This window comes from Oncorhynchus keta, chromosome 18 (assembly GCF_023373465.1).
Source record: "Oncorhynchus keta strain PuntledgeMale-10-30-2019 chromosome 18, Oket_V2, whole genome shotgun sequence".
NCBI lineage: Eukaryota > Metazoa > Chordata > Actinopteri > Salmoniformes > Salmonidae > Oncorhynchus > Oncorhynchus keta.
In genome coordinates, this window is record NC_068438.1 from 47,638,475 (window position 1) to 47,656,639 (window position 18,165).

Genomic DNA, 18,165 nt, shown 5'->3' on the forward strand with positions numbered 1-18,165 from the left:
AGGCAGTAGGGATGTTCTCTGTTTAGTGAGTCAGATCAGAGACAGTAGGGATGACCAGGGATGTTCTCTGTTTAGTGAGTCAGATCAGAGGCAGTAGTGATGACCAGGGATGTTCTCTGTTTAGTGAGTCAGATCAGAGACAGTAGGGATGACCAGGGATGTTCTCTGTTTAGTGAGTCAGATCAGAGGCAGTAGTGATGACCAGGGATGTTCTCTGTTTAGTGAGTCAGATCAGAGGCAGTAGGGATGACCAGGGATGTTCTCTGTTTAGTGAGTCCTCCAGATCAGAGGCAGTAGGGATGACCAGGGATGTTCTCTGTTTAGTGAGACAGTCAGATCAGAGACAGTAGGGATGACCAGGGATGTTCTCTGTTTAGTGAGTCCTCCAGATCAGAGACAGTAGGGATGACCAGGGATGTTCTCTGTTTAGTGAGACAGTCAGATCAGAGGCAGTAGGGATGACCAGGGATGTTCTCTGTTTAGTGAGTCAGATCAGAGGCAGTAGGGATGACCAGGGATGTTCTCTGTTTAGTGAGTCAGATCAGAGGCAGTAGGGATGACCAGGGATGTTCTCTGTTTAGTGAATCCGCCAGATCAGAGGCAGTAGGGATGACCAGGGATGTTCTCTGTTTAGTGAATCCGCCAGATCAGAGACAGTAGGGATGACCAGGGATGTTCTCTGTTTAGTGAGACAGTCAGATCAGAGACAGTAGGGATGACCAGGGATGTTCTCTGTTTAGTGAGTCCTCCAGATCAGAGACAGTAGGGATGACCAGGGATGTTCTCTGTTTAGTGAGACAGTCAGATCAGAGGCAGTAGGGATGACCAGGGATGTTCTCTGTTTAGTGAGTCAGATCAGAGGCAGTAGGGATGACCAGGGATGTTCTCTGTTTAGTGAGTCAGATCAGAGGCAGTAGGGATGACCAGGGATGTTCTCTGTTTAGTGAATCCGCCAGATCAGAGGCAGTAGGGATGACCAGGGATGTTCTCTGTTTAGTGAATCCGCCAGATCAGAGACAGTAGGGATGACCAGGGATGTTCTCTGTTTAGTGAATCCGCCAGATCAGAGGCAGTAGGGATGACCAGGGATGTTCTCTGTTTAGTGAGTCCACCAGATCAGAGACAGTAGGGATGACCAGGGATGTTCTCTGTTTCGTGCGACAGTCAGATCAGAGACAGTAGGGATGACCAGGGATGTTCTCTGTTTAGTGAGTCAGATCAGAGGCAGTAGGGATGACCAGGGATGTTCTCTGTTTAGTGAGTCCTCCAGATCAGAGACAGTAGGGATGACCAGGGATGTTCTCTGTTTAGTGAGACAGTCAGATCAGAGACAGTAGGGATGACCAGGGATGTTCTCTGTTTAGTGAGTCCTCCAGATCAGAGGCAGTAGGGATGACCAGGTATGTTCTCTGTTTAGTGAGACAGTCAGATCAGAGGCAGTAGGGATGACCAGGGATGTTCTCTGTTTAGTGAGACAGTCAGATCAGAGACAGTAGGGATGGCCAGGGATGTTCTCTGTTTAGTGAGTCAGATCAGAGACAGTAGGGATGACCAGGGATGTTCTCTGTTTAGTGAGACAGTCAGATCAGAGACAGTAGGGATGACCAGGGATGTTCTCTGTTTAGTGAGACAGTAGGGATGACCAGGGATGTTCTCTGTTTAGTGAGACAGTAGGGATGACCAGGGATGTTCTCTGTTTAGTGAGTCAGTCAGATCAGAGACAGTAGGGATGACCAGGGATGTTCTCTGTTTAGTGAGACAGTAGGGATGACCAGGGATGTTCTCTGTTTAGTGAGACAGTAGGGATGACCAGGGATGTTCTCTGTTTAGTGAGTCAGATCAGAGACAGTAGGGATGACCAGGGATGTTCTCTGTTTAGTGAGACAGTCATATCAGAGACAGTAGGGATGACCAGGGATGTTCTCTGTTTAGTGAGACAGTAGGGATGACCAGGGATGTTCTCTGTTTATTGAGTCAGTCAGATCAGAGGCAGTAGGGATGACCAGGGATGTTCTCTGTTTAGTGAGACAGTAGGGATGACCAGGGATGTTCTCTGTTTAGTGAGACAGTAGGGATGACCAGGGATGTTCTCTGTTTAGTGAAACAGTAGGGATGACCAGGGATGTTCTCTGTTTAGTGAGACAGTCAGATCAGAGGTAGTAGGGATGACCAGGGATGTTCTCTGTTTAGTGAGACAGTAGGGATGACCAGGGATGTTCTCTGTTTAGTGAGGCAGTAGGGATGACCAGGGATGTTCTCTGTTTAGTGAGTCAGTCAGATCAGAGACAGTAGGGATGACCAGGGATGTTCTCTGTTTAGTGAGACAGTAGGGATGACCAGGGATGTTCTCTGTTTAGTGAGACAGTAGGGATGACCAGGGATGTTCTCTGTTTAGTGAGTCAGATCAGAGGCAGCAGGGATGACCAGGGATGTTCTCTGTTTAGTGAGTCAGTCAGATCAGAGACAGTAGGGATGACCAGGGATGTTCTCTTGATAAGTGTGTGAATTAGACCAGTTCTCTCACCTGTTAAGCATCAAAATGTAACGAGTAGTTTTGGGTGTCAGGGAAAATGTAAGGAGTAAAAAGTACATCATTTTCTTTAGGTACGTCGTCAAGTAAAAGTTGTCAAAAATATAAATAGTAAAGTACAGATACCCCCAAAAATAACTTAAGTAGTATTTTTACTCAAATATAATATATACACAGACTGTTCCAAGCAGTTTTGGATGGGGAAACATGCCTTTTAAGGTTAGAGGTTAGGGAAGATAGGATTTTGAATGAGAATCAATTGACAGTAAAACAGTAAAACAAACGTGTTGGGGGGGGGGGTAAGGAGGGAGCCTGGTGGGATTACACATAATAGACTTCCATCTAGCTCACAAAGAAACACGCATCGTTTCTACCTTGGGCATGTGAACCGATCTCGAGAAAGCAGGAATCGCGCTCGGCCCCTTTAAGGGCAGACTGCGAGGACTGTTAAATAGATCAGAGAGAGAGAGATCAACACACGCACACACAGCCATCCCTGGGCTGAGAGGCGGTGGATCCCAAAGTGTTGTGTGCGTCGAGCGGATATAGAGAAAATGTAACGTTGCCGCGGTAGACTCCTAATCTCCGATATGAAGAGAAGTAATGCACAGTATTGGCCTTGATTGGACAACAAAAATAACAACAACCAGCAGTGCACGGATTGGCTCCCCGACATCAGCGGGGATCGTCGCGTCGGACATCGAGGTGAGCGCTGCTGCGTTCATGTTTTTCCATTTTGTGGCTTCCGACCTGCTTGGATTTTGCTGGGCGCTATAGCGCGCATTCTAGCCTACTATTTGACTTTATGGTCGCCAACCTGTAGCTTAGGCTACGTTCCACATATCATTTTATTTATAGGCTATGAACATGTTTGCGTCGTGCTTTAGTGAGGAGGGTAGCTATTCTCGGCTCGGCAGTTTGGCTCAGCCCTCACTGTGTTCGCTCCAGGTGCTGAAGGATAGCCGTTTGTCTATTCGCCCCGACAACGCGTCTGGTGCTGAAACGCATCCATTTAAAAACATTGTTTGGACACACTGGTAGCCTAGGCTTTAACAGACTCGATTGATGCCGTTCTTATTACACCTTAATGATTGATGAGCTTCCTCCTCAAGACAACGCTACTCGGGATTGGGACTATGCGGTAAGGGACTTTTCCCCTGATCCATTTAGCGGATCTAGGGGTAGGTCTCTCGAGGGGACATTAACAAAGACCACAATAACATGTCTCCAGCAGTCATTGCCAATCTCAGAGTCTGTGTGCTGTCTTTGCCTATAAAGTCTACTCTGTTAACAGACCTTCATTGACGCGGATTTCGGGACCCGTTCTTTCAGTCGCAGACTCGGTGCTCAGCCGTTCAATAGCCGGTTATTTCTCATTCATGAGCACCGCATCCGCGCGCACATGGTACCACAGCATATTGATTTTTCCCATTGATTATTAAAAGGCCTAGGCTAGTGATATATATTTTACAGTTCTATCTAATTGGTAATGGCTCTTATAGGCATAATGTTGTTATAGCGGACTGTTTCATTCGATAGACTATGATCAAACAGAGGCTACAGTGAAGATCAGACAACAATCATGCCACTTAATAAATTATCAGTGCAGTGCAACATGTAGGCTAACCTAGGCAATGTTTACTACTGATTGGTTTTGTTACCAGTCTACTAAAAAACATGATCCAGTAACCTATTTGTTCACAGAATTCATTCTCTGATTACAGCATATGTATGCACCGGTCATATTTTATAGTTTCAAGATGAAAAGAAAACTCCCACATCTTGAATTTCAGGGTGTTTTGATCATCTGTGAAATGAATATAGTGATTGAGAGAAACCGGAAGAAGCAACGAGTCGCGGAATGAGCGTCTCACGCGCTCTATCCTTTATCACCTTTGGTCATAATGGAGGAACGCTGCTCACTCAATATTTACATTCGCTCTGTTTGTCTCCGGTCTGCTCTCACGCTAATTAGTGTGTTTAACATGCACCGTGGCGTGTGGGTTGTTTATAAGTGCCTCCTTGTTTCTTTTACAGCACTGGAGGCGCCTGTAGACCAACAGTAGGCACATCCCGAATCAGAACTCAGCGATAGATTCCTGTCGGTAGTATTTCTGTGATACAGCACACCTCAAAGGCATTGTTTTCATGTTTGTGTGTACTCTGAGTACATTATGCTTGTAAATAGTATGGCCATAGGGCAGTAAGTTATGCCTGCCCTGACTGCTGTCATCATGTCAGCCCAGTCTGGCGCTATCAGTCTGTATAGGAGAGGCTGTATCTGTGAAGGCACCAGTCTGTATAGGAGAGGCTGTATCTGTGAAGGCACCCGTCTGTATAGGAGAGGCTGTATCTGTGAAGGCACCAGTCTGTATAGGAGAGGCTGTATCTGTGAAGGAACCAGTCTGTATAGGAGAGGCTGTATCTGTGAAGGAACCAGTCTGTATAGGAGAGGCTGTATCTGTGAAGGAACCAGTCTGTATAGGAGAGGCTGTATCTGTGAAGGAACCAGTCTGTATAGGAGAGGCTGTATCTGTGAAGGCACCCATCTGTATAGGAGAGGCTGTATCTGTGAAGGAACCAGTCTGTATAGGAGAGGCTGTATCTGTGAAGGAACCAGTCTGTATAGGAGAGGCTGTATCTGTGAAGGGACCAGTCTGTATAGGAGAGGCTGTATCTGTGAAGGCACCCGTCTGTATAGGAGAGGCTGTATCTGTGAAGGAACCAGTCTGTATAGGAGAGGCTGTATCTGTGAAGGAACCCGTCTGTATAGGAGAGGCTGTATCTGTGAAGGAACCAGTCTGTATAGGAGAGGCTGTATCTGTGAAGGAACCAGTCTGTATAGGAGAGGCTGTATCTGTGAAGGCACCCGTCTGTATAGGAGAGGCTGTATCTGTGAAGGGGGGAGCAAAACTGATTCTAGATCTGTTGCTAGGCTACGTCCCACTTCTACCTGGAGAAGAGAACATTCCTCTCTGTGACAGTTGGTTGAGAGTCAGGAAGCAGCCGGCAGGACTGATATGACCTCATGAGGGAAGAAAGAGGTCAGGTCAAAGGTCATAGTGTGTGGTAAGGGAGGGTTGTATAACGTTGACCTCTGACCCCTTACTGCATGGGGTCTAATCTATGGGCTGTCATCATTTCTTCTGAATGTCTGCTGCTCCCTCTCTCTGGCATCCTTTCTTCTGAATGTCTGCTGCTCCCTCTCTCTGGCATCCTTTCTTCTGAATGTCTGCTGCTCCCTCTCTCTGGCATTCTTTCTTCTGAATGTCTGCTGCTCCCTCTCTCTGGCATCCTTTCTTCTGAATGTCTGCTGCTCCCTCTCTCTGGCATCCTTTCTTCTGAATGTCTGCTGCTCCCTCTCTCTGGCATCCTTTCTTCTGAATGTCTGCTGCTCCCTCTCTCTGGCATCCTTTCTTCTGAATGTCTGCTGCTCCCTCTCTCTGGCATCCTTTCTTCTGAATGTCTGCTGCTCCCTCTCTCTGGCATCCTTTATTCTGAATGTCTGCTGCTCCCTCTCTCTGGCATCATTTCTTCTGAATGTCTGGCGTCCTTTATTCTGAATGTCTGTTGCTCTGTCCCTCTGGCATCCTTTCTTCTGAATGTCTGCTACTCCATCTCTCTGGCATCCTTTCTTCTGAATGTCTGCTGCTCCGTCTCTCTGGCATCCTTTCTTCTGAATGTCTGCTACTCCATCTCTCTGGCATCCTTTCTTCTGAATGTCTGCTGCTCCGTCTCTCTGGCATCCTTTCTTCTGAATGTCTGCTACTCCATCTCTCTGGCATCCTTTATTCTGAATGTCTGCTGCTCCGTCTCTCTGGCATCCTTTCTTCTGTATGTCTGCTGCTCCGTCTCTCTGGCATCCTTTCTTCTGAATGTCTGCTACTCCATCTCTCTGGCATCCTTTCTTCTGAATGTCTGCTGCTCCGTCTCTCTGGCATCCTTTCTTCTGAATGTCTGCTACTCCATCTCTCTGGCATCCTTTATTCTGAATGTCTGCTGCTCCGTCTCTCTGGCATCCTTTATTCTGAATGTCTGCTGCTCCGTCTCTCTGGCATCCTTTCTTCTGAATGTCTGCTGCTCCATCTCTCTGGCATCCTTTATTCTGAATGTCTGCTGCTCCATCTCTCTGGCATCCTTTCTTCTGAATGTCTGCTGCTCCGTCTCTCTGGCATCCTTTCTTCTGAATGTCTGCTGCTCCATCTCTCTGGCATCCTTTATTCTGAATGTCTGCTGCTCCGTCTCTCTGGCATAATTTCTTCTGTCTCTCTGGCATCCTTTATTCTGAATGCCTGCTGCTCCGTCTCTCTGGCATCCTTTCTTCTGAATGTCTGCTGCTCCATCTCTCTGGCATCCTTTATTCTGAATGTCTGCTGCTCCCTCTCTCTGGCATCATTTCTTCTGCTATGCATTTAGGCTGCCATTGGTTTCTCTGGCCTCTGATGCCAGGCTTCCTTTGCTGAGTAAGTCAGTCCCAGTAGTGTCACACTAGACTACCCTCCACTGTCTGATCTGCTGTTATAGATCCCGAAGGAACAAATCTTGTTAATTTGAGATATAATTCCCAGAGGAAACAGATAGACTTATGTGTGGCTGTGGCCCTGTGTTTACACTACATTCTACCCTTGTAGGCCTGTGTGTGTTCTGTGTCTTGTGTCTGCCTATCATTTTATCTTATGTGTCTGGTTGTGAATTTGGCCTGTGCAATTTCCTGCTCTTCCCAGCAGTGACTTCCTGTGTATGTGTTTACTGTAGTAAAGAGAACACATGACTTGTCCTGGCCAGGATTATCTTAGAAAGCATGACAGGGCCCAGAGTCCCTCGGGTGGGAGAACACCTTCACCAGCAGTCCATTTCAACCAATTGGAGGGAGAGAGTCCCCAACCCACAGCCCTGCTGAGCTGGCAGGGAAGTCCTCAGAACAGTGTGTGTGTGTGTGTGTGTGTGTGTGTGTGTGTGTGTGTGTGTGTGTGTGTGTGTGTGTGTGTGTGTGTGTGTGTGTGTGTGTGTGAGTGTGAGTGCAGCTGTAATAGTGTTGTTGTATTAATCAACGTGATGTACTGAAAAGAACATCTCCTTGGAGGACTGGATCCGATCGTCCTGCTCATGTCTCCTGGTCAATGTGTTTTAGCAGGCTGGAGTTGCCTCTCTGCTTCTGCTCCAAGTAATGTCCCTTTTCCTGTCCATATCCCCTGGGACAGTTACTGTTGACGGTACTGAAACCATATGATACACACACACACACACACACACACACACACACACACACACACACACACACACTGAAACCACACACACATACACACACAGAGTTACTGTTGACGGTACAAACCATACACACACACACACACACACACACACACACACACACACACACACACACACACACACACACAGTTAACGGTACTGAAACCATCTGATACACACACCCATATATACACACAGACACACACACACACACACAGTTAACGGTAATGAAACCATCTGATACACACACCCATATATACACACAGAAACCATCTGATACACACACATATATACACACACACACACACACACACACACACACACACACACACACACACACACACACACACACACACACACACACACACAGTTACTGTTAACGGTACTGAAACCATCTGATACACACACCCATATATACACACACAGACACACACACACACACAGTTACTGCTAGGGTACCGAAACCATCTGGTACACACACACACACACACACACAGTTACTGCTGGGGTACTAAAACCATCTAATACACACACACAGTTACTGCTAGGGTACTGAAATCATCTGACACACACACACACACACACACACACACACACACACACACACACACACACACACACTGTTAACCCACTGTTCCTAGGCCGTCATTGAAAATAAGAATTTGTTCTTAACTGACTTGCCTAGACAGAGGCAATAAAGGTAAAATAAAAAACCAACCATGTTGTTCCACCTTCTACATATGCGATGACATCACCTGGTTTAAACGTCTCTAGAGACTATATCTCTCTCATTACTCAATGCCTAGGTTTACCGCCAATGCACTCACATCCTACCTTACCTTTGTCTGTACACTATGTATCTATGCTATCGTGCCCAGAAACTTGCTCTGTTCCGAACGTGCCAGACGGCCAGTTCCTATAGCCTTTAGTCGTACCCTTATCCTACTTCTCCTCTGTTCCTCTGGTGATGTGGAGGTTAATCCAGGTCCTGCAGTGCCTAGCTCCAATCCTACTCCCCAGGTGCTCTCATTTGTTGACTTCTGTAACCGTAAAAGCCTTGGATTCATGAATGTTAACATTAGAAGCCTATTCCCTAAGTTTGTTGTACTCACTGCTTTAGCACACTCTGCCAACCAAATCAAATCAAATGTATTTATATAGCCCTTCGTACATCAGCTGACATCTCAAAGTGTACAGAAACCCAGCCTAAAACCCCAAACAGCAAGCAATGCAGGTGTAGAAGCACGGTGGCTAGGAAAAACTCCCTAGAAAGGCCAAAACCTAGGAAGAAACCTGGAGAGGAACCAGGCTATGTGGGGTGGCCAGTCCTCTTCTGGCTGTGCCGGGTGAAGATTATAACAGAACATGGCCAAGATGTTCATAATTGACCAGCATGGTCGAATAATAATTAGGCAGAACAGTTGAAACTGGAGCAGCAGCACGGCCAGGTGGACTGGGGACAGCAAGGAATCATCTTGTCAGGTGGTCCTGGGGCATGGTCCAGGGCTCAGGTCCTCCAAGAGAGAAAAAAAAGAGAGAAGGAGAGAATTAGAGAACGCACACTTAGATTCACACAGGACACCGAATTTATTTTATTTATTTTTTATTTCACCTTTATTTAACCAGGTAGGCAAGTTGAGAACAAGTTCTCATTTACAATTGCGACCTGGCCAAGATAAAGCAAAGCAGTTCGACAGATACAACGACACAGAGTTACACATGGAGTAAAACAAACATACAGTCAATAATACAGTATAAACAAGTCTATATACGATGTGAGCAAATGAGGTGAGAAGGGAGGTAAAGGCAAAAAAGGCCATGGTGGCAAAGTAAATACAATATAGCAAGTAAAACACTGGAATGGTAGTTTTGCAATGGAATAATGTGCAAGGTAGAAATAAAAATAATGGGGTGCAAAGGAGCAAAATAAATAAATTAATTAAATACAGTTGGGAAAGACGTAGTTGTTTGGGCTAAATTATAGGTGGGCTATGTACAGGTGCAGTAATCTGTGAGCTGCTCTGACAGTTGGTGCTTAAAGCTAGTGAGGGAGATAAGTGTTTCCAGTTTCAGAGATTTTTGTAGTTCGTTCCAGCCATTGGCAGTAGAGAACTGGAAGGAGAGGCGGCCAAAGAAATAATTGGTTTTGGGGGTGACGAGAGAGATATACCTGCTGGAGCGTGTGCTACAGGTGGGAGATGCTATGGTGACCAGCGAGCTGAGATAAGGGGGGACTTTACCTAGCAGGGTCTTGTAGATGACGTGGAGCCAGTGGGTTTGGCGACGAGTATGAAGCGAGGGCCAGCCAACGAGAGCGTACAGGTCGCAATGGTGGGTAGTATATGGGGCTTTGGTGACAAAACGGATTGCACTGTGATAGACTGCATCCAATTTGTTGAGTAGGGTATTGGAGGCTATTTTGTAAATGACATCGCCATGTTGGACAGGCGGGTAGGTGCAGGTAGCGATCGGTTGAAGAGCATGCATTTAGTTTTACTTGTATTTAAGAGCAATTGGGGGCCACGGAAGGAGAGTTGTATGGCATTGAAGCTTGCCTGGAGGGTTGTTAACACAGTGTCCAAAGAAGGGCCAGAAGTATACAGAATGGTGTCGTCTGCGTAGAGGTGGATCAGAGACTCACCAGCAGCAAGAGCGACCTCATTGATGTATACAGAGAAGAGAGTCGGTCCAAGAATTGAACCCTGTGGCACCCCCATAGAGACTGCCAGAGGTCCGGACAGCAGACTAGGAATGGAGAAGTACTCCAGATATAACAAACTGACCTAGCCCCCCGACACAAACTACTGCAGCATAAATACTGGAGGCTGAGACAGGAGGGGTCAGGAGACACTGTGGCCCCATCCGAGGACACCCCCGGACAGGGCCAAAGCACAGCCACCACACCACTAGAGGGATATCTTCAACCACCAACTTACCATCCTGAGACAAGGCTGAGTATAGCCCACAAAGATCTCCGCTACGGCACAACCCAAGGGGGGCGGAGGGCGCCAACCCAGACAGGATGACCACATCAGTGAATCAACCCACTCAGGTGACACACCCCTTCCAGGGACTGCATGAGAGAGCCCCAGTAAGCCAGTGACTCAGCCCCTGTAATAGGGTTAGAGGCAGAGAATCCCAGTGGAAAGAGGGGAACCGGCCAGGCAGAGACAGCAAGGGCGGTTCGTTGCTCCAGAGCCTTTCCGTTCACCTTCCCACTTCTGGGCCAGACTACACTCAATCATATGACCCACTGAAGAGATAAGTCTTTAGTAAAGACTTAAAGGTTGAGACCGAGTTTGCATCTCTCCAACCCATTTGTCTTTAGCTGTGTCTGAATCCTGGTTTAGGAAAACCATCAAAAACACTGAAATCTCCATGGCTAACTATAACATTTTACGCCAAGATAGAACTGCCAAGGGGGGCGGTGTTGCAATCTACTGCAAAGATAGCCTGCAGAGTTCTGTATTACTATCCAAGTCTGTACCCAAACAATTTGAGCTTCTACTTCTAAAAATGCACCTTTCCAGAAACAAGTCTCTCACTGTTGCCGCTTGCTATAGACCTCCCTCTGCCCCCAGCTGTGCCCTCGATACCATATGTGAATTGATTGCCCCCCATCTATCTTCTGAGCTCGTGCTACTAGGTGACCTAAACTGGGACATGCTTTAGGGAGCGTTTGACTCCGGCCAAACGCATTCTACCAGGTACAACCCCAAATCTGTAAACACGTGCACCCTCATAGATGTCATCCTAACTAACTCGCCCTCCAAATACACCTCTGCTGTTTTCAATCAAGATCTCAGCGATCATTGCCTGCATCCGTAATGGATCTGCGACCAAACGACCACCCCTCATCACTGTCAAACGCACCCTAAAACACTTCTGCGAGCAGGCCTTTCTAATCAACCTGGCCGGGGTATCCTGGAATGACATTGACCTCATCCCATCAGTAGATGATGCCTGGTGAGGAAGGCACTTTTAAAGAATAGCCGTCTTAAATATGCATGCCCCATTCAAAAAATGTACAACTAGGAATAGATATAGCCCTTGGTTCACCCCAGACCTGTCTCCCCTTGAGCAGCACAAAAACATATTGTGGTGTTCTGCATTCGCATCGAATAGCCCCCTTCAGGGAAGTTAGGAACAAATATACACAGGCAGTTAGGAAAGCTAAGGCGAGCTTTTTCAAACAGAAATCTGATCCTGTAGTACTAACTCAAATCAAATCACAATTTATCTGTCACATACACATGGTTAGCAGATGTTAATGCAAGTGTAGCGAAATGCTTGTGCTTCCGACAATGCAGTAATAACCAACGAGTAATCAAACCGAACCATTCCACAACTACTACCTTATACACACAAGTGTAAAGGGGTAAAGGATATGTACATAAAGATATATGAATGAGTGATGGTACAGAGCGGCATAGGCAAGATGCAGTAGATGGTAAAGTGGCTAGTGATACATGTATTACATAAAGATGGCAAGATGCAGCAGTTTAAATTAGCACAGTATTTACATATACATATGAGATGAGTAATGTAGGGTATGTAAACATTATGGCATTGTTTAAAGTGGCAGTGATACATTTTTCCATCAATTCCGATTATTAAAGTGGCTGGAGTTGAGTCAGTATGTTGGCAGCAGCCACTCAATGTTCGTGGTGGCTGTCGGCCTTGAGGTAGAAGCTGTTTTTCAGTCTCTCGGTCCCTGCTTTGATGCACCTGTACTGACCTCGCCTTCTGGATGACAGCGGGGTGAACAGGCAGTGGCTCGGGTGGTTGTTGTGCATCTGTAGAAGTTTGTGAGTGCTTTTGGTGACAAGCTGAATTTCTTCAGCCTCCTGAGGTTGAAGAGGACCTGCTGCGCCTTCTTCACCACGCTGTCTGTGTGGGTGGACCAATTCAGTTTGTCTGTGATGTGTACGCCGAGGAACTTAAAACTTTCTACCTTTTCCACCACTGTACCATCGATGTGGAAAGGGGGGTGCTCCCTCTGCTGTTTCCTGAAGTCCACAATCATCTCCTCTGTTTTGTTGACGTTGAGTGTGAGGTTATTTCCTGACACCACACTCAGATGGCCCGCTGTTGGTAATCAAGCCTACCACTGTTGTGTCGTCCGCAAACTTGATGATTGAGTTGGAGGCGTGCATGGCCTCGCAGTCGTGGGTGAACAGGGCGTACATGAGAGGGCTCAGAACGCACCCTTGTGGGGCCCCAGTGTTCAGGATCAGCGGGGTGGAGATGTTGGTACCTACCCTCACCACCTGGGGGGCGGCCCGTCAGGAAGTCCCGTAACCAGTTGCACAGGGCGGGTCGAGACCCAGGGTCTCAGCATTCTCACATAGGTATTCCTCTTGTCCAGATGGGTTAGGGCCGTGTGCAGTGTGGTTGCGATTGCGTCATCTGTGGACCTATTGGGGCGGTAAGCAAATTGGAGTGGGTCTAGGGTGTCGGGTAGGGTGGAGGTGATATGGTCCTTGACTCGTCTCTCAAAGCACTTCATGATGACAGAAGTCGTTTCGCTCAGTTACCTTAGCTTTCTTGGGAACAGGAACAATGGGGAACAGCGTTGGACTAGTAACCGGAAGGTTGCAAGGTACAAAGGTACAAATAAAGGTAAAATAAATAAATAAATTACCCGTACAACTCCATTTTGCATAAATAACTCTGTGTTTGTTTAGTGTTGCCCAATTTTCCCAGAAGTGGTTCGAGACTATGGATTCTTTAATTACATTGTGCTGATTTCTGGCTGGGATTCATCTGAGGGAAGACTGGAGACATTGATGCAATGCCGATCATTCCTGCTGTATTTCCTCTGGATCCAGAGTTGAGAGAGGCGAGGGATTTCACTTAACATGAATGTGTCTTCTGATGTGTCTTACTATTATTCGACCATGCTGGTCATTTTTGAACATTTAAACATATTGGCCATGTTCTGTTATAATCTCCACCCGGCACAGCCAGAAGAGGACTGGCCACCCCACATATGCTCTCTCTAATTCTCTCTTTCTTTCTCTCTCTCGGAGGACCTGAGCCCGAGGACCGTGCCCCAGGACTACCTGACATGATGACTCCTTGCTGTCCCCAGTCCACCTGACTGTGCTGCTGCTCCAGTTTCAACTGTTCTGCCTTATTATTATTCGACCATGCTGGTCATTTATGAACATTTGAACATCTTGGCCATGTTCTGTTATAATCTCCACCCGGCACAGCCAGAAGAGGACTGGCCACCCCACATAGCCTGGTTCCTCTCTAGGTTTCTTCCTAGGTTTTGGCCTTTCTAGGGAGTTTTTACACCTGCATTGCTTGCTGTTTGGGGTTTTAGGCTGGGTTTCTGTACAGCACTTTGAGATATCAGCTGATGTAAGATGGGCTATATAAATATATTTGGTTTGATTTTTCTCCTTCCTCTCCTCCTTCCTCCCCCCTATCCTCTCCTCCTTCCTCCCTCCTATCCTCTCCTCCTTCCTGCCCCTATCTTACCCTTCCCTCCACAAACTCTAGATTTACTTTTATCTCGGTGCATTACAAACAAGTCTTTACATGTTGAAAGAAGGTGGTAGATGGAAGCTCCCTCCCTCAGCTGTATGTACTGGGGGGTTTCTCCCTCAGCTGTATGTACTGGGGGTTCTCCCTCAGCTGTATGTACTGGGGTGTTTCTCCCTCAGCTGTATGTACTGGGGTGTTTCTCCCTCAGCTGTATGTACTGGGGGGTTTCTCCCTCAGCTGTATGTACTGGGGGGTTTCTCCCTCAGCTGTATGTACTGGGGGGTTTCTCCCTCAGCTGTATGTACTGGGGGGTTTCTCCCTCAGCTGTATGTACTGGGGGTTTCTCCCTCAGCTGTATGTACTGGGGGGTTTCTCCCTCAGCTGTATGTACTGGGGGGTTTCTCCCTCAGCTGTATGTACTGGGAGGTTTCTCCCTCAGCTGTATGTACTGGGGGGTTTCTCCCTCTGCTGTATGTACTGGGGGGTTTCTCCCTCTGCTGTATGTACTGGGGGGTTTCTCCCTCAGCTATATGTACTGGGGGGTTTCTCCTTATCCTTCCCTGGGCTCAGTCAGGGTCCTTCATGTGACCTGATTTTAATCCAGCTCAGTTGGTTCTTTACTGCAGGGCTTCAGAGTGGAAAGAACGGGGTGGGGGGGGCGAGCTAACAAGCAATGGGGAGCAGGAGAGCGGAGAAATGAGATGGAGAAGAGGGAGAGAGCGAGGGCGTTTGTGTGTGATCTGATTTTTGGCACAGCCTGGGCCTGCAGGGCAGAGGGAAAGAAGGGATGGGGGTTGAGTCATACATCCAGTGAGGCAGAGAGAGATGGTGGAGGGGGGAGAAATGGGATGGAGAGAGAGAGGAGAGAGAGGGATGTGTGTGATCTGATGGGGTGAGAGGGATGAGCCTGAGAGATGGGAGGCAGGGATGAAGAGATAGGGGAGTCATACATCCAGTGAGGCAGAGAGGGATGGTGGAGATGGGGGGTGAGAGGGATGGGGATCTCCAGTAGAGAGAGCAGAACCAGGCGGTCTCTTCACATTGATTTACAGGGATGCAGGCTGAGACAAAGGGAAGAGCGGGAGGGAGAACTCATCGGTTTGAGTTTAGACATTTAGATTTCTAGCTGACAAACAGTTCATATATTAAGTTTCTCTTGAATTGGATTTAATTATATTGTATCTGCACTTTAGTCATGCTATCTGTAGAATTCCAAACCAAACACTGGTACAAAACAAGAATACAGATTTTTTTTATTTTATTAGATGAACACAGCCGGATAAGAACGATTAAAAGGAAATGATTTCCTGCAGATTCCATCTGGCTCTAGTCACGTCCATGTCAATAACCTCTTAACAACATATGATGTCAGCTGGTATATGAGCCTTGTGATTGATGTGTGTCAGTGTAGCAGGGCTGTGTGGGGAGATCGTTCTTCCACAGAGAGAGAAGGACTGGGGCTGTGGCCTGTCGCCTCTATTTAGGGAAATGACACGATCTCCCAGCCTCAGCAGTCTGTTTCATTCCCACATCTTCTGTTTTTCACACGGCAGGGACTGTTGGCGCTGTCATTTGTATATGCTAGGCTGCACACATTCTCACTGTAATGTGTCTTTCCCTGCTATTGGTGGCAGACACACGGTATGTTGGCACGCGCTCTCTCACCTCGCTCTCTCTCACACCTCACACCTCTCTCTCTCTCTCTCTCACCTCACACCTCTCTCTCTCTCCCTCTTCCTTTCCTTCTGTCATCTCTCTCAGCCTCTCCCAGGTGGGTTGGCATGGCCCAGTGATGAACAGCGCGGCAGTGCCCGGCAGCCCGGAGTTCTCCTCCTGCCCGCTGCCCGACTGGCGAGAGTTCTGCGAGCTCCATGCCCGTACCTCCGCCGCCGACTTTGCCCACAAGTTCCGCCGCTTCCTGACGGAGAACCCGTGCTACGACGCCCCGGGTGCCGACAGCAGCTTCTCGCAGCACTTCGCCAGACACTTCCTGGAGTGTTTCTCTGCTGCTGTCACCCAGGCCAGGGACCACCAGGCCTCGCTCTTGCCAGGGGACGACGGCTCCAACGCTCCCCCCAAGTACAGCATTGTTCCCTTCCTGGGCATCCAGGGCTGCCCTTTGCCCTACGGACACAACGACCTCTATCAGCGGCGCAAGGACGCCTCCAGCGAGTCCCTGGACAGTATGGACAGTGGAGGTTTAGGACTAGAAGGGATAGGAGGAGGTAGTTCCTCCTCTATGGCCACCTCCCGCACCCCCCAGCCTGCCCACAAGCCCTCTGCTCTGGGCCAGTCACGCAGCTCAGAGGACGTGTCAGTGGGACACCCCAAGGCCCGCTTCAAGAAGGGATTCTCTCTGAGGAACATGAGTCTGTGTGTGGTGGACGGGGTGAAGGAGATCTGGCACCGCCACGCCTCCCCTGAACCAGACCCTGTGGTGGGGTCCGGAGGGGTCAGACGGGTCAATGGAGGAGGGGAGCCAGGGGGGGAGAGATGGTCCCAGAGACTGCGTCTTCCCAGGGGGTCTCAGGGGCACACGGCTGAGCTGCTGGAGATCCAGAGAGAGGGGGCTCTGCGTTACATGGTGGCTGATGATACTAACTGTATAGGGGTGCCTCAGTGGCAGAAGTGTAGGTTGCTGCTGAGGAAGACCAGGAGGGACGAAGGGGGTGACAAGTTCCTGTTGGAGTTCTATGTGCCACCCAAGGTAGACAAAAACACACACGAAAACACACACACGAAAACACACACAAAAACACACACAAAAACACACACACTGTCATATTTGTCTATGCGGGCTTCACAGATCACTGGTTCTGACCTTAAGGTGAGAAAATATGACTGAAGCTGTTTAAATCTCTCTGCTCTCCCTTCATACCAGGGGGCCCAAGGATACGAGGGAGGGAGGGGATGAGCTGGAGTGAGAGGGATGGCGGGAGGGAGGGAGATGGAGAGAGGGAGGGAGATGGAGAGAGGGGATGGCGGGAGGGAGGGGATGGCGGGAGAGCTGGAGGGGGAGGGAGGGAGATGGAGGGGGGGGGAGGGAGAGGGAGGGAGGGGGATGGCGGGAGGGAGGGAGGGGGGATGAGGGAGGGAGGGAGATGGCGGGAGGGAGATGGAGGGAGGGAGATGGAGGGGGGGGATGGCGGGAGGGAGAGAGATGGCGGGAGGGAGATGGAGGGAGGGAGATGGAGGGAGGGGATGGCGGGAGGGAGAGATGGCGGGAGGGAGATGGAGGGAGGGAGATGGCGGGGAGGGGGATGGCGGGAGGGGAGAGAGATGGCGGGAGGGAGATGGAGGGAGGGAGATGGAGGGAGGGGGATGGCGGGAGGGAGATGGAGGGAGGGGGATGGCGGAGGGAGGGAGGGAGGGGGAGGGCGGGAGAGCTGGAGGGGGGGAGGGAGGGAGATGGAGGGAGGGAGATGGAGGGAGGGGGATGGCGGGAGGGGGAGGGGATGGCGGGAGAGCTGGAGGGGGGAGGGAGGGAGATGGAGGGAGGGGGATGGCGGGAGGGAGGGAGGGGGATGGCGGGAGAGCTGGAGGGGGGAGGGAGGGAGATGGAGGGAGGGGGATGGAGGGAGGGGGATGGAGGGAGGGGGGAGGGAGGGGGATCAAATCAGGGAGAGCTGGAGGGGATGGCGGGAGGGGATGGCGGGAGGGAGGGAGGGGGATGGAGGGAGGGAGATGGATTTAAACGGGATCAGGAGCAGGGGGGAGAGCTGGAGGGGGAGGGAGGGAGATGGAGGGAGGGAGATGGAGGGAGGGGGATCAGGCGGGAGGGAGGGAGGGGGATAAACGGGAAAGCTGGAGGGGGAGGGAGGGAGGGGGATGGCGGGAGGGGATGGAGGGAGGGAGATGGAGGGAGGGAGATGGAGGGAGGGAGGGAGATGGAA

General features: G+C 49.3%; 1 protein-coding gene across 6 annotated transcripts in view; it reads left to right on the plus strand.

Moving 5' to 3' along the window:
- LOC118397000 (SH2B adapter protein 2-like) overlaps positions 1–18,165 on the plus strand; it is a 63,783-nt gene that overhangs the window by 21,870 nt on the left and 23,748 nt on the right. Inside the window, exons 1-3 of one of the 6 annotated variants that reach the window (XM_052468619.1) lie at positions 2,987–3,235; positions 15,826–15,913; positions 16,034–16,979. In XM_052468619.1, the coding sequence (XP_052324579.1) occupies positions 15,879–15,913; positions 16,034–16,979 (981 nt within the window). In that variant the 5' untranslated portion in view covers positions 2,987–3,235; positions 15,826–15,878. Of the gene's footprint in view, positions 1–2,986; positions 3,236–3,288; positions 3,672–15,825; positions 15,914–16,033; positions 16,980–18,165 lie in introns of those variants that run through there. The other 5 variants (XM_052468621.1, XM_052468617.1, XM_052468618.1 and 2 more) reach the window with 5 other exon arrangements.